The sequence below is a fragment of the Vicugna pacos genome, chromosome 1 (assembly GCF_048564905.1).
Source record: "Vicugna pacos chromosome 1, VicPac4, whole genome shotgun sequence".
NCBI lineage: Eukaryota > Metazoa > Chordata > Mammalia > Artiodactyla > Camelidae > Vicugna > Vicugna pacos.
Window position 1 is genome coordinate 55,206,183 of NC_132987.1, and position 16,673 is coordinate 55,222,855.

Consider the following 16,673-nt stretch of genomic DNA (forward strand, 5'->3'; position numbering starts at 1 on the left):
AATTTGCTAAGAGGTTATATCTCATGTTAAGTGTTCTTACTATAAAATAATAATAATAATAATAATAATAATAATAATAATAGGCAGAGTGTACTCCCGCGTGGGGCTGGTATCCTTTGACCACGCAAAAGCAGTCTTTGGCATGGAGTTCTGCCTGTGAGGGCACTACTGAATCTAGAAGGGAACACTCAAAAACCTATATTTAGTTTGTGGAAAACATCTGTCTTTGAAATAACTTCTTCTCTGACTCCCTCCCCCATTTCAGCTCAGTCACCACCCATAACTAGTGCTTACATCAGAGTCTCACTCAACCTAAAAATGTCTACACTTTGAGGTGATTGCTAGGAATGTTTGCATCTATGTTCATGAGGGATACAGGTTGTAATGTCCCTCTCCTGTAACGCCGGTCTGCATTTCTGATATCAGAGTAATGCTGCCCTTGTCAAGTGACTACAGCAATTGGGAATAGTTTCTCTAACATTTTCTGGAGGAGTTTGTGTAGCATGGTTATTACATTTTTTTTTTAATGTTCGGTAGAGTTTACCAGTAAAGCCACCTGGGCCTAGAATTTACCTTGTAGGGAGGTTTTTAGCTACAAATTTAATTTCTTTAACAGATACAGGGCTATTCATGTTACCTGTCTCTTCTTGACTTTTGAGCTTTGGTAGTTTGTGTCTTTCAAGGACTTTGTTCATTTCTTCTAAGTTATTGACTTTGTCATTCATTGTATTTTCTCACTATCCTTTTAGTATCTGTAGAATCTGATGTGATGTCTGAGGTGACATGCCATCCTTTCATGGTACTGGAAATCACAGAGCTGAAAAGGACTTTGGAGATCAACCAGCCATTCACTCACTGCAGAAGTTCTTATTGATCAGCCTGATCCCCAGTGAGCGGAGCTAGAACTCAGCCACCAACAATGACAGCAGAGCAGAAACAGACATGCTCCCTGCCCTAGTGAAGCCCAGGGTCTTGCCTGATTTTCTTATTTTACAAATGAGATCACTGAGGCCTGAGAGGAGCAGGTGACCCGCACAATAACACAGAGGGCAACAGCAGGCCCACGTGGGCGGAAGCCCTCCCAGCAGCTGGTCTGGGGCTCGTGTCTGGCTCTCTGGTGACATCTACCATGTCCATGTTTTCTTACTCACTCGCATCATCTTGTTTATTCATCTCACTCGGTGCCTAGCTCTCCCATATGAGGGAAGGCAGTTTTGTCTGTTTTGTACCCTGATATGCCCAAGTACTCAGAATAGTGCCTGTTACATAGTAGGTGTGCACTAAAAGTTTGATAAGTGAAGTATAGTCCAGGGACCCTTCTGCTCACTTAGTGGATTGCCTCAAACTTCCTTCAATTTCTTTAAAAAAGTTTTTTTTGAGCTTTTTATTTGCAAGTACTTTAAAACTTCCAGAAAAGTTGCAATAACATGACTAATACAAAGAATGCCTATATGCCATTTATCCAGATTCACTTACTATTTTTTCATCTTACCCCATTACTGTATCATCTGCTGTATTCATCTTTCATGATATTTTTTTCATTTGAGAGTAAGTTATATATATTATAGACATTAATCCCTAAATACTTGTTGCAGACTGAAAGTTTACAGCTGCTCTACCCCCACTCCAATTCATATATTGAAACCCTAACCTCTAATATGATAGCATTTGGAGATGGGGTCTTTGGGAGAGAAGTGTGTTTATATAAGGTCTTGAGGGTCGGGGCCCCCATGATGAAGGGATCAGAATCCTTATGGGAAGAGGAAGAGAGACCAGGGCTCGCTTTCTTTCCACCCTGTGAAGACACAGTGAGAAGGTGGCCATCTGCAAGCCAGGATGAAGACCCTCGCCAGGGACCAAAACTGCTGGCACCTTGACCTTGGACTTCCCAGCCTCCAGAAATATGAAAAAGAGGTATCTGTTGTTTATGCTACCCAGTCTCTGGTTTGTTGTTACAGCAGCCTGAGCAGACTGAGAGATTTTTTTGGTACTGAGAAGTAGAGTGCTGTGGGGACAAATATCTACAAATGTGGAAGTGGCTTTGGAATTGGATAATTGGTAGAATCTGGAGGAGTTTTGAAGGGCCTGCTAGAAATATAGACATAGAGGGGGATTTTGGTGAAGACTGAAAGAAAAGAGGAGAGCTGGAGAGAAAGCTATCTTTTTAAAGAAGATAAAATAATCATGAACAGAACATTGGCAGAAATATGGATGATAAAGGCCATTCTGGTGCAGTCTCAGATGAAACGAGGAACGTGGTACTGAACAATAGAGAAAAGGTGATCCTTGTTATAAAGTGGCAAAGAACTTGGCTGAACTGTGTTCTAACGTTTTGTGGAAGGGGGAACTTGCGAGTGAAGGAACTGGGTACTTAGCTGTGGCAATTTCAAAGGAAACTGTTGAAGGAGAGGCTTGGTTTCTCATGACTGCTTTTTAGTAAAATGTGAGAAGAGAGAAATGAATCAAAGAAGGAATTGTTTAGCAAAAAGGAAACAGAACTTAAAGATTTGGAAATTCTCAGCTTATCTGTATTGCAACAAAATGAGAAGGCTTGTTCTGAGAAAAACACTAAGGGAGTGGTCCAACGAGCATTTGATAAAAGTATCAGTGTGGGAGTAAGTCATGGACCTCATCGGCTCCCCCAGCAGAAACACTGCTAGTGTTGAACTGAAGGAGATGGACACAGGATGAAACGAAGGCAGGCTGCCAGACTTTGATTCTACAGGACCAAGCTGTAGAGCTCTTTGGCTGCAAACATGTACTATGTACTATCCTTCAAGATAAGGAAGAACGATCCCAGAAATCATCAAGGCTGCCTCCTTGGTTTCAAGCGGGGTGGGGGCATTGCCTTGATTTCAGTAGAGCCACATGACAGCTGCCCAGGGCCCTGGGGGAGTGACTCCTGCCTGGCAGAGCCAGGATCAATGCCTCACCACGTCCATAAGACACAGTGTCAAACCAAAGAGGAATATTCTCAAGCCTTAAGATCTAATAGTACTTATTTTGCTTGATTTGGACTTTCTTGGAACCTGTCTCTTCTTTCTTCCTTTCAGTTTCTCCATTTTGGAACGAGAATCTCTATCCTATGCCTGTTTCTACCATTATATTTAGGAAGCACGTAATTTATCTAGTTTCACAAGTTTGCAGCAGAAGAGTTTTGCTTCAGGACGAATTGCTTCACTCTTGTCTGATTTAGATAATACTTAGATAAGACTTTGGATAAGTAAAACAAAATGACAACCTATGGAATGGGAGAAAATTTTTGCAAACGATGAAACCGACAAAGACTTGATCTCCAGAATATATAAGCAGCTCATACGACTTAGTAAGAAAAAACCAAACAACCCAATCCGAAAATGGGCAGAAGACCTAAACAAACAATTATCCAAAGAAGAAATACAAATGATCAATAGGCACATGAAAAAATGCTTTATATCACTAATCAGAGAAATGCAAATCAAAAACTACAATGAGGTATCACCTCACACGAGCCAGAATGGCCATCATTCAAAAGTCCACAAATGACAAATGTTATAGAGGCTGTGGAGAAAGGGAACCCTCCTACACTGCTGGTGGGAATGCAGTTTGGTGCAGCCACTGTGGAAAACAGTATGGAGATTCCTCAAAAGACTAGGAATAGACTTACCATATGACCCAGGAATCCTGCTCCTGGGCATATATCCAGAAGAAACCCTACTTCAAAAAGACACCTGCACCCCAACGTTCATAGCAGCATTATTTACAATAGCCAAGACATGGAAACAGCCTAAATGTCCATCAACAGATGACTGGATAAAGAAGTGGTATATTTATACAATGGAATACTACTCAGCCATAAAAACCGACAACATAACGCCATTTGCAGCAACATGGATGTTCCTGGAGAATATCATTCTAAGTGAAGTATGCCAGAAAGAGAAAGAAAATACCATATGAGATTGTTCATATGTGGAATCTTAAGAAAAAAAAAGAGAACATAAATACAAAACAGAAACAGACTCATAGACATAGAATACAAACTTGTGGTTGTCAAGGGGGCAGGGGGGTGGGAAGGGACAGACTGGGATTTCAAAAGTTGTAGATACTGACAGGCATGTGCAGAATAGATAAATAAGATTATACTGTATAGCACAGGGAAATATATACAAGATCTTGTAGCTCACAGTGAAAAAATGTGACAATGAATATATGTATGTTCATGTATAACTGGACAATTGTGCTCTACACTGGAATTTGACACAACATTGTAAAATGACTATAACTCAATAAAGTATGTTATTAAAAAGCAGACTTTGGACTTCAGATTTTAGAGTTGATGCTGGAATGAGTTAAAACTGGAGGATGCTGGAGTGGAATTAATGTATTTCACATGTGAGAATGACATGATTTGGGGGAAACAAGGGACAGAATGTTATGGACTGAAAGTTTCTCCCCCAAATTCCTATGTTGACTGTGATGGTATTTGGAGATGGGGCATTTGGGAGATAATTAGGTATAGAAGAGGTCTCGAGGATGGGGTTTCCATGATGGGATTGGTGTTCTTATAAAAAGAGAGAGGGACACCAGGACTTGCTCACTCCCTACCACATGAAGACACAGGGAGAAGGCAGCCATCTGCAAGCCAGGAAGTGCGCCCTCCCTGGGAACTGAGTCTGCTGGTGCCTTGAGCTTGGACCTCCCAGCCTCCAGAGCTGTGGAAATAACTGCCTGCTGCTTAAGCCACCCCAGTCTATGGTACTTTGTTATAAGAGCCTGAGCTAAGATAATACTTGAATGTGTACTTCCTAAGAATAAGAAAATAGTCTTATGTAACCAAAATATAGTTATCAACTTCTTGCTTTTACATATGTTAATCTGGCTGCATTGCAGTTTTGTCCACTGACCCAAAACTGTCTTTTATGGCGTACTTTTTTCTTCCAGTACAAGGTCCAGTTCAGGATCAGGTGATGCATCTAATTGCTATGCCTCTTTAGTCGCCTTTCACCTAGAATAGTTCCATAGCCTTTGTCTTTTAAGACATTGACATTTTTGAAGAATAAAGTCCTTTAAATTTCTTTTTTTAATTTAGGGTTTATCTGATGCTTTCTCCGTATTAAATTCAGTTTCTGCATTCCTGGCTGGAAAACGACACAAATGAGGTTGAGCCCTGCTAAAAGCATCACATCTGGAGGCATCCAGTGTCCCTCTGCCCCTCAGCTGATTTTAATTTTGATCACCTGGATACGGTGCTGTCTGATTTGGCCACTGTGTAATTACGTTTTCCCTTGCAGTCTACGAGTGAATACTTTAGTACTGTGCTATTCTGCTCCTCTCATCAAAATTTCTTCCTTTGACATTCATTGATCACTCTTGCCTGAACCCATCTTTATTATGACGGTTGCAAAATGACAGTCTTTTAACTCTAGCTCCTTCTCGACGTCATCCAGTTGGCACTCAGAATTCTACTATAAGCAAGAAGCCTCCCTTCTCTTCCTCCATTTATTTCCTCCCTCCCTTTCTTCCCCTCTTCCTTCCTTTCTGTATTTGTTTTTGGTAAGAACTTATAGATTTCTATTTTTCAATGACTTATAGTTCATTACTGTTCTCCATTACTTTGGGTTCAGTTTGTCCCAGATTTGGCTAGTGGGAGTTTCTTCCAGCTGGCTTTTGTGTCCCCGTGACATGCATGCCCTCATCATTTAAAAAAAATACTTCTATACTTTCTGGCATAACAGATGTTCCAGTTCATTTTGTACCTATCCTGTTGGGTTTTTAATATTTCAGCTTTATTAATTTTATTCTGAATGTGCATGCAAAGTGTTCTAGGTCAGAGATGATTTCTTATTTAAATACCTTACAGTAAATAATAAATGCATTAGTTTCTTTCTGCCCAGATTCTTAGTCCTCGGGCAGTGCAGTAAGAGCCAGGCCAGCTATCTTACATGAGGAGCCAGGTACCCCGTAAGCAAGGGACAAAAAAATGAGGGATTTTTTTCCCCCGTGCTTATAAAAGGCAGGAGGTAGCTGTCCTCTTCCCCTCCTCAAAGAGTCCCTTTCTCACCCCAGGCCTTTGGAATATAAACAAACTTCCCTAGAGATGTTTCTAAGTTTCTGGGCCTCTTCGCTCCTGCTGCAATCTTCCTGGTCTCTTAGAATATCTCTACATTAACCTAGAGAGATAATCTGAGCTATAACTATTTATCTTCTTGGGGAGATAAGTGAAGTTTTATTATGTTTTGAATAAGAACAGAGCAATTAACTAGACAAATAGCTACAGATTTTATTCTCATGGTTTATGAAGAGACTCGGGAGTCTAGGGCTTTTTGCAGGGGCACTGACAGGTGCAGGGGATTTTCATTTACTCATACTATCGTACCCTGGCTCTGGGATATGCTATTCTTCTCCAGGGAATCCCGGTTCCTTTAAGTAAAAGACAGTATTAGAAACCAAGATCTGGCACTAAGTGTGTTCATGCCTACCAACGTGTCTTTGCTTCTTGGCCCTTTCAGCAGGCAGAGCTAGGAACTACGTGCATGTACACACACCGTACACATACATGTGTATTCATTTACATATGCCCGCACCTGTGTGTGTATGTACACATCTACATGGCCATGTATGTACATGTGAACATGCCTGTTTTAGAAATGGTAGACTCAATACCTCAGCCTATCCACAGAAAGGCATTCCTTGCCTGCCCTCTTCTGCATTTGTATCCCCCCTTCTTTCACAGTGAGAATCCTGCTTCTAAAAACAGCAGCAATTGATTTATTTGCTCAGATCTATAATCTATCTGAAATAATTTGAAAATTGCTTTGCATATCTACATAAAACAAGCCTGTTCAAAAGAGTCCAGGATTTGTTTGCGGTTCCCCTCTACACCCTGCTCCAGACTGAGGTTGTGTGGCCAAATGGTGTGCGCTCAGATTATTTCAGCAGGACTCAAAGAGAGTCCTGTTTCTCTTGCGATTATGAATTCCTTTGAAATTCAGCTATATTTATTTTGTTTCAGTTTTAGGTTTTTCTTTTCCTTCCTTAAAAAACAATGCAGAATTTTAACATGCTTCCAAAATTCAAAACTTTCCAAAAAGCTATATTCAAAGAAATGCTACTCCCTCCTGAGTTCCTTCCACCCTGTTTCATCGCCACCCTTTGTAGGGAACCAATTGTACTGTTTTGTGATTTCTCTTCTGTTTCTATGTGTATATATGTTTTCTTAATTTCCCTTATTCCTTACAAAAAGGTAGTGACCATATGTGCACTTTTACACTCTTCTTTGTCCCAGTACCTTCTGGAAATCCCTCTGTATCAGTTCACAGAAATCTTCCTCATTCTTTCTTGCAGCTGAATAATATTCTTTTGTGGGTAAGTTTCATAGCTTCTTCTAGCAATCTCTCCTGATTGAACATTGAAGTACTTCCCAACGTTTACTTCCTCTAATACTTAACAGTTCTTCTGATGACTTTTCCCATGATGCCAGGTAGAATTGGATGCTCTGATTTGCGGTTTGTGGTGGGTTTCAATTTGTGGTGGGTTTCAATTTGTGGTGGGTTTCAATTTGTGGTGCCCTTCTCTCTGTTACAGCACCTCCCTGTCCAGGTCCTGTTTCCAAGCTCAGGCCTTCCCTTAAGGCTCAGGGCCTCCGTATCATTTTTTGTCTCTACTCAAGACCCTGAACACCCCTTGCCTTCCCATAGCCCTAACTGGCTTTGCACCTGTGGCAAATCTGCAACTCTGGCAGCCAGAACACGCACTTTATTTTATCATCACTTAACATTTTTGAACGGAGATTGCGTAGTACAGTGGGAGAAGGTCAGATAGACCTTGATTTGCATCTCAGCTCCATCCCTTCTCAGCCGTGTGATCTTGGGCCAGTTATACAACTTCTTAGAGCTTTCTTTTCAAGTCCTGTTCGGATCTTGGAAATATCGTGAGGAATAAATGGGAAGATGACATTGAACTGGATTGTTGTGTGAGTTTTACAAAACCACTAAATCTAGTTAAGACATATCAATATCCACACACACACAGGGTATGTGAATTTGCTGGGCTGCCATAACAAAACACCATAGGTGGGGTGGCTGGAACAAGAGGCTAGAAGTACTAGATCAAGATGCCATCAGGGTGGTTTCTGAAGGGCTTTCTTCTTGGCTTGCAAATGCTGCCTTCCTTGCCTTCACGTGGTCTGCCTTTCCTCTGAGTCATGGGGTGGGGGGTAGAAAAAGAGAGAGATGTCTGCTGACTTACTGTTTTCTTTTAAAGGCTTAGATTAGGGGCCCCATCCTCGTGATCTCATTTAACCTTAATTAGCTCCCCAAAGGCCGTATCTCCAATATAGTTACACCAGGGGTTAGGGCTTTAACATATGAATTTTGGGGAGGACATAATTCAGTCCGTAACAGAGGGGAAGAAAGATTTGGGAAGAAGACAGACCCAACATATTTACAGTGGGAATATCTGAAAAATGCAATTATCATTGTTTTCTTATATATTTAGATAGGTAGATGTGAGGGTGTGTGTGTGTGTGTATGTGTGCGCACACACACATTTTTTTTTTGAAGAATTGGACTCACTTTTATTTTTTTGGCGGGGGTTGGCAGGTAATTAGGTTTATTCATTTATTTGTTTTAGAAGAGGTACTGGGGATTGAACCCAGGACCTCAAGCATGCTGAGCATGCGCTCTACCACTTGAGCTACACCCTCCCCCCGCACATTCTTTTTATTTCTAACTTTCTGTAGTGACTATTTCTTGCCTTATGACTGGAAAGGTTACTTTAAACCGGTTCTAAAATAGCAACAATCCATCTCCCCAGTGTAGTTTTTTTCCTGGCAGCTGCTCCTTGGGGCTCCATTGCTCTAGCAGTGACTTACTTTCCTCATCATGAGGCCCCCCTGATCCCTGAACTCAGGTCAGACTCTGCATGTGTGTTAGTACAGGGGCATCTGAGAAGAGCCTTGTTCTCTCCTAAGTCCCTTTTGCTGCCGTTAGAAAGAGTGACAGACTGAGACGTTATCCAGAAATGGCCAGTCACCCGGGCAGGCCAGGGCCTTACAGGATGCTAATGCCCTGTAACTAAAGCACCTGGGGCCTGCAGAGGGCAAGTGACCCCCCCGAGACCACAGAGTGAGTTAGACACAAAGTAGTCTCCTAATTCCCTGAGCAGTTTTGTGGCTTTTTTTTTTTTTTTTTGAGGAAATCTTTGAATCTCACATCAGGGCCGCCAGAATTAGTGTGGTAAGTTCAGAGCCACGTCCACGGTAAGGCTGATGGGTTCTTGCTGGTCTCTCCCCTTTCCCTCCACCAGATCCCAGCCCTGGCCGCTCTTTTCCTTCTCTGTGGATGAAACTAGCACTTATCTTCACCTCGTCTCAGTTTCATGGATTACTTTTTCATTTGCCTCAAGTAGCTCAAGGGGATGACCGTTTCCCCGTTGTGTACGGTGAGAACTGAGGACAGCCTCGCTCCTGAGAGTGTGCTGGCTTACTCAGATGTTGTGTGGTTTGTGAATGCGGCCTGGTGGGAACAGAGGGAACACTGGTCAGGGCCAGTCTCTGGCGTCTGGTCCTGGATCTGCCTCAAACTCACCCTGAAGCCTCAGACAAGTCTCTTCTGCTCTCTGGACTCCAGTTTACCCATCTGAAAATCCTGGCTTTGGATCCAGTCCCTTGAGGATTTTCCAGTGCAAGATACTACAAACTTAGGAAGCAAAATTCTCATGACACTTCCATACCCCTCATCAAATGCTTTCTTTGGCATCTGCCACGTGGCCTACCGACCCTCTTTGTGTGAGGCAGTGCAGTGCGTAGACTAGAAGTGTGGACTCCAGACCCAGACAGAAGGGTTTCAATTCAGACTTCCCTACTTACTAGCTCTATGGTTTGGGCAAGCTACTTGCATCTCTGAGTCTATCTCCTAATTTATAAAATGAGTATATTAATAATTACCACCTAAGGCTGTTGTGAAGATGAACTAAGATGATATATGAAAGTCCCTAGCTTGGAGTGGACATCATTAAAGGGCGTCTGTTGTTACCACTGTTGTCATCCTTTGTCGTAAAGGAGAAAACTTTGTGCATCTCTCTTGGGATTTCTGAGGACAGTAAAGCCATAGATCCTGGGAAAGACTCAGGGTACCAGAAGTGCGCCCCCCGTCTCCTGCTTTGTTTACTAAGAAAATTGCCTGAGAGGGGCAGTGGCAGCAGACATTTTAAAAATCCCAGTTATTTCTAATCCTCATGAGTACGGCTAAATCACTTGGCATCAGTACTCTGATTAGAAAGAGCATAGCTCAAGAAAAGACATGCTTTCAATATAACAGCAGTCTTTTGGGGGTGAAATGGGATGGGGACAGGGAGTGAGCTTGTAAAGATCAGTCTTGGAAGTCATGTACAGAGCAGTGGGAGGGTGGCCTGCTGCCCCCTCGGCCTCCGTGGCACCCGCACAACCATGTCTGTCTTGCGAAGCCCCCTCTGCCAGGATGCTTGCTTTGCCTTTGAGCTCCAGCACTGAATGCCTGTGCTGTGAGTGACAGTGTCCCCAATGGGAAGAGGATTGCACTTAACGTTGGCAAATGTGGGTTCCATTCCTAGTTCCTATGGCCTCTCCTCTGTGGGACTCGAGGCTGGTTGCCTCATCCTTGAACTTCAGATCCCCACTCCAGCCCCACAGGCACATGCCAGCTGCTCTCCTTTCAGTGCTCTCATTTTAGGAAATGGCCTGAAGCCCAGGAGTCACCTTGGCCCCTTTTCCCTTCACTTTCAGTGTCCAGTTAGTCTGCGAGCCTACAGCTGATAATCGCAACTCTTTTTCTTCATTCCCCCATCTTTTCTACTTAGGCTACAACAGCAGCTTCTGCCTGATCGCCTTTTCTCTAAAGACGCTAGCCCAGGACACTGGTCTGTTTAGATCCTTCTCCCAAGCCTTCTCTGGCCCCGTAGCCTACTGAGAAAACCCTAAGCTCCTTGATTTGGCCCCTGCCTACACTTCTCTGACCCCTTCCAGCTCTTCCTTTGTACCTGAGCCACACTGGACAACCTTCAATTTCCCAAATAAGCCACTCACTGTAAAAATTAGAATTGGGTTTGGCTGCAAGTGACAGAAACACACTGCCCACCTCTCAACAGTAGCTTAACAAAATAAAAATGCATTTCTCATGTAAAAGAATTCCCGGGCTGGGATGGTGTTCCAGAGAGTCAGGAACCCGGGCTTCTACCGCCTTGAGCACCTGCCATTAATACCATATGGCTTCCACTTCATGGTCCTAGACGGCTGCTCAAGCTTCAGCTGTCACATCCACTTTTTGCTAGAGGGAAGAACACGGAAGGGCATGACCCCACCTCTGAGAACAGGTCCTAGAAGTCACACTTGCCAGCGTTTTGTCACATCACCATTCTTAGCTATAAGAGAGGCTGGGAAAGTTTTATTTCAGGTAGTCTGTATTTTAGATAGCCGTGTGCTGAGGAAAACATCAAGTGTTTGTTACCAAGGGAAAAAGAAAGAAGGGCTATTGGGCGTCACCTAGCAGCCTCTGCCATGTGCTCTCACAGCTGGGGGTCTGGTGGTTTCTTCTGTCCGGGTCCTCTTCCCTCTCCTCCGCACTCCCCTGGCTTGGTCTGTTCTTGCCAGTTAACACTCACTCGCCTCATGGCCATCCTCACTCTGACACCCTGTGACTGCCTGGGGGCTCCTCAGCACCCAGTACCACTGCACAAGCTCTGGCCACAGTGGGCCCACTACCAGTATTTCTTGTCTCCAAGATACACCGAGGAAATGAGATCATGGCCTTTAGGCTCCCAGGGCCTTCCTACATCTGGGGGGAGGGACGGGAATGGGGTCCCGAATGACCCTGGGGGATCGTGGCAAACTGCTGTTCTTGGTTGTAGCCAGACCACCCATCTTCCCACAGTCATTCTTCAGATACTGTGGACACTGATTAGGTCTCGGGGGAAGGGTTCTTGCTTTCAATTTCAGTCAATTCTCAATTTGATTTCTGTCATTTTTTCCTCCCAGTTTCCACCTGGCCAATATCATCCCTACCTGCTTTTTTTTTCTCCCCTCTTTACTCTTCTTGTTCTTTATTGTTTAAATAACCGCTTTGTAATTCACACATCATTGAATTCACTATTTTAAGGGATACAATTCAGTGTTCTTTATGTTCACAGAGCTGTGCAACTATCACTACTATTTAATTTTAGAACATTTTCATCACCCCCAAAATAAACCCTACCCGTTAGCAGTAACTCTTTGTATCCCCTCTTCCTAGACCCTGGCAATCACTAATCTATTTTCTGTCTCTAAGGATTTGACTGTTCTGGGTATTTCATATAAATGTAATCATACAACACACCCCATGCTTTTGAAGGTGAGACAGCTGATCTCACATTAGCAGCTTTGTCCCTTAAGAGGGACGTGGCCCCTTTCTGTCTTTCTCACTCATTCCTGTGCCCCGGGACAGTTCCTGTTAGGGCAGGGCACTGTTCTCTGCACTCGCAATGAGAGCACGAAGGCCTGTGGACATAACCCGACTTGCTCGCAGTCACCAGACAGGTGCGTGGCAAAGCCAAGAACTGAACCAGGTCTTTCTTTCACCTTCTCCTACCACACTTTCCTTATTTTCATAAGTAATTTAATATTTTTGTGCATAGTTTCCCCCCCCAATTCAGATTCTTTTAGGATAAATGCCAAAAAGTGAAATTGCTGAGTCAAAGGTATAAATATATTTAAGGCTGTTAACACATGTTGTAAAACTGATCCTGTAGGGCTGTCCTATGGAGTCTGATCACAGTCACATTCAGCCCAGGCCAGCCTGGGAGTGTGGGGAGGAGGGGGGCTGTGGCTGGTTCCCCAGCAGGGCACACATGAGCATCACTCCAGCCAGGTGAGGTTCTTGTGTTTAAGGATGCATGTTTTTGCACGTGTCATGGCCCCTACACACAAGCCGACCACTTCATTTGGTGCTCAACCACAGGCACTGCCGTCTGCTCCAGTGCTGCAGAAACCATTGCCTGTACGGGACCCTGAGATGCCCTATGTCCGTCTCCATTGTGCTGTGTAATACCTATGTGCTGGACTTTCTAGGTGATGGAAGGGCTTTCCAGAGATTATTTTGGTTACATGAGATTCTGACTTTAAACTTCACCCCCTAACCCCCATATGAGGTGTGAATGCAGGGGACTATATGCCGAGCCATTTTCACTGTACCTTCACCCCAGTAATCTCAAAGTCTGAGTGGAACCCTTTCAGCTCTATGGCTGATGGTCTGTAACAAAATGTCCTTTCAGGTCCACACAGTTCCGGCCTGCATCTTTGCCTTTTTCTCACTGAAGTTAAGTGTTGGCACCAAAACTGAAGCCTCATGAGGCTCTACGACCTCAGGTGGTACTTGTGATGTGTCAGGTGTTACTACACTCCAGCGTTCACATGTAAATGTCCAGGTGACAGCTTGTCTGTTTCTCCCTGCAGCTGGTCACCACAGAGGGGCACTTCCTCAAGGACACTTTGTACAATGAAGGAATCCTAATTGTGTGGGACCCATCTGTTTACCATTCAGATATCCCAAAGGTAAGTGGGTGTCCACGGGAGATTGGGATTGAGTCGTGTTTGTCTATAGATTTTGCCGAGGTCCTGGGTTTTTAAAGTCATGGCTGACCTGGGCCGTCCCTGCAGGCTGGCTGTTTCCATTTTAGGCTCCTTTCCTCTGGACTAGCTGTTCAGGACTCCTGTCCTGTACCAGTGCTCTCCATGCCCCGCCCTCCACTGCCAAGTATTTGTCTCCTAGTTAATCATGGTCTGTTTCAGGAGGAAAGTGGCTGCGTTTCCCACCATCTGGGGTGGGCTGTGTTCATGTAACACAGAGTCATTCCTGACAAGCGTCAACAGGATGGACAGTGGTTACTATTACTCCTGTACGTCGTGTTACCACACTTGCCCCACACTGCCAATTTCCAGAATGCTTCTCATTTTACTCATAGCAACAAAAGGAAGTGGAGGCCTCGTTGTTCCCATTTTACAGATGGGGAAACTGGAATATGAAGGGGGGTCACCTGTCCTGGGACTTGATTCACTAAGCAGAGGGCCCAGATCCACGTCAGCTCTTCCAGGGAAAGGGACAGAGTCTCAGGCCTGCCGGGTTCTAGCTTCTCCGGAACGGCCCTCTCACTATTACACATGTCAGTTGGCCTCTCCCTCATCTGGGCTGCAGTGACCACAGGAGTCTGGCTTTAGGGAGGAGGGACAGAGAGCACTGTTCTTGGGACACTTAAGCTGGACACATCAATAGCTGACAGGCTCTGGTGGTCCCTCCTCTCGTGGCCTCCGTTTCCAGTTTTGCACTGATCTCACTTCAAACTGAAGTGTGCTTGGGTTGGGATAAGGACTGTGAACCTGCAGATGTGGTAAACTGTGCCCAGTGATCACCTCTTTAAAACTGAGAGGTGGGGACAGATGAGGCCCCAGGCCCCTCTCAGCTCTGATGTCATTCCCAGATTCTATGATCCTGAAGTCTGAAGCTGTTCCAGGGTCACCACGCTCAATTCCCCTTGAGCACAGGCTCCATGCTGAGTCCCCTCTACTATCAAGTGAGAGCTGAGATGTGGAGATGTCTGGAATCTGTTTTGATGAAGGGGCTGTGGCTCAGGATTCATCCTGGGTCCTTCCCCACCTCCCTCCAAGTCCTCAGACAAGGTTGACCGCCGGGGGCAGCAGTGGCACTGGGACATTGCTCTTCTTCAGAAGACTACTTCCTTCTTTTTCAGTGGTACAAGAATCCTGACTACAGTTTCTTTGATAACTTCAAGAGCTATCGTAAGCTGCACCCCGATCAGCCCTTTTATATCCTCAAGCCCCAGATGCCTTGGGAACTGTGGGACATCATTCAGGAAATCTCCCCGGAGGAGATTCAGCCAAATCCCCCGTCCTCTGGGATGCTCGGTGAGTCCAGCCTGGGGAAAGACCTCTCGTGCTTGTTTCTAGAAGAGATTAGCTTTCTTCTGGGGTCTCATTCATGTGTGTGTTTGTTCACCAGACAGTTGCTAGGTTTTTGCTGTGTTTGTACACTGAGGCAAGTTCCAGCTAAGACAGAGATCAGTATGACAGAATGTGTGTCCAGTGGGGGAGTGCAGTCAGATGTCTGAGGCAACATTCAGTTTGTGCCAGGAGGGAGCGACCATCCCAGTGGACCAGGCCTGGTAGAGGGGCGGATCTGCCAGGTGGAGTTGGAGTAAAGGGAAGCACAGACAGGAAGGGGCAGGAAAACAGGAGCAGGGCTGGGACTTGGCTGAGGCAGGTGAGGCGCTCGCCTCAGGTACAATTTAAGGGGGCACCCAAAAATTCAGTAACAAAGAATATCTTAAAAAAATATCAAAATTGTAGATCAGGATAGGATCAGGAATAATGTCAGGCTGAGCTGTATTAGAATCTGAGGGAAAAGGAAGAATCAATATTTTATTCAGAATTTCAAAAATTTGCTCACCCTAGTGACCACCCGAGTCATGGCCCTGAGCAGAGAGTGGAGGCTTTACTGGGTTTGGGGTCACGAATGGGGCTGTGGGCACCAATGTGGGGTGGGCTGAGGGCAGAGTACAGAGGGCCCTGAGTGCTGGCCACGGGCTTTCTTCTGGGATTTTCTCTACACCTCCCAGCCCGTCTGCCCTTCCCTCCCTTGACTTGGAGTCTGGGTGGACCACAGACACGTTCCATGAGGTTCTAGGCCCCGTAGGTGCTGGCCCACCGCAGTGGAGCACTGTCCTGGCCAATGGCCCCGCCACTCACCTTGCCTCCCAGACTGCACACTCACTCCTGGCAGGCGCTGTGTTTGCCTCACCCCTGTGGGCCTGGCACAGGGCAGCCCTGAGGTAGGTGTTCCCTGAATAAATGAACAAATAAACGCATAATATCGGGCACTCCTGAGAGGAAGATGTAAGGGCTCTTTCTCACAGTTTTCTTCAGCTTCTGGATGGGTGCGTTCGGGCTCTCCCTGGAGTCCGTTCAAACAGAAGTCAATCGGAGACACCTGGGAACAAGTTCCTGTTGCCCTCCTGCCCTGCCTTCGCCCAGCTGTGTCCTCCTTGGCCAGTCTGCCCCTCTTGCCCGCTCCTCACGGCCAGAGCCCCTACTGGGCCCCACACCAGTGCTCTGGGAGGCTTATCTGAGCCCCCAGAGGGAGGCTCCCTTCCCTCACTTCTAGAAGCACTTCTACTGTGCTTTCATCAGGTGCAGAGATGTCTTTTCTCCCTCTTTGGACCATGGGCCACCAGAGGTAGGGTTTTTCCCATCTGATTCTTCTGGAACAAAGTTGCTAGCAGTTTACAATTTTTCTATTAGTGAGAACAGTTCCAGAGCCATGGCCCTTCCTCTGTAGTAGGAAGAGTGGGTAGATCACCTGCTTGGGCAGGTGTCTCTGCCTCTTATTTGGTTTGGATCTCAGTGTTCTGCATCAGCTGAGTGCAGCCCCAGGGCCCCCGTCTCCTGGCTGACCAAGCAGAGCCCATCCACACAGACCATGGCATGCTTCTGTGCCAGCTGTCCCTCCTCCTGTGAGGGACAGCCAGTCTTCCCTCCCCACACTACTTCTCCTAGTCCTAGTGTAAGAAACACCTTCTCCCAAAGAGAGAAATGCTGGAGAGAAATACATGCTTGGCGTGGCTCTCCTCTGCCGCCTCGTCCTCTCCCACGTGGCTCACCGACAGTGTTCAGG

At 45.4% G+C, this 16,673-nt stretch overlaps 1 protein-coding gene and 1 long non-coding RNA gene across 5 annotated transcripts in view; one reads left to right on the forward strand and one right to left on the reverse strand.

Moving 5' to 3' along the window:
- Positions 1–16,673, forward strand: part of ST6GAL1 (ST6 beta-galactoside alpha-2,6-sialyltransferase 1) — a 78,614-nt gene that overhangs the window by 58,905 nt on the left and 3,036 nt on the right. For both annotated transcript variants that reach the window (XM_031682701.2, XM_072962568.1), the window contains exons 5-6: positions 13,442–13,540; positions 14,734–14,908. In XM_031682701.2, coding sequence (XP_031538561.2) covers positions 13,442–13,540; positions 14,734–14,908 — 274 coding nt within the window. The remainder of the gene's footprint in view (positions 1–13,441; positions 13,541–14,733; positions 14,909–16,673) is intronic.
- LOC107033258 (uncharacterized) overlaps positions 7,717–16,673 on the reverse strand; it is a 48,938-nt gene continuing 39,981 nt past the window's right edge. For 2 of the 3 annotated variants that reach the window (XR_012073346.1, XR_012073349.1), the window contains 2 exons: positions 15,749–15,842; positions 12,678–15,395 (listed from right to left, as the gene is read on the reverse strand). This is a non-coding gene — a long non-coding RNA (uncharacterized lncRNA). Of the gene's footprint in view, positions 8,176–12,677; positions 15,396–15,748; positions 15,843–16,673 lie in introns of those variants that run through there. The other variant, XR_012073350.1, reaches the window with a different exon arrangement.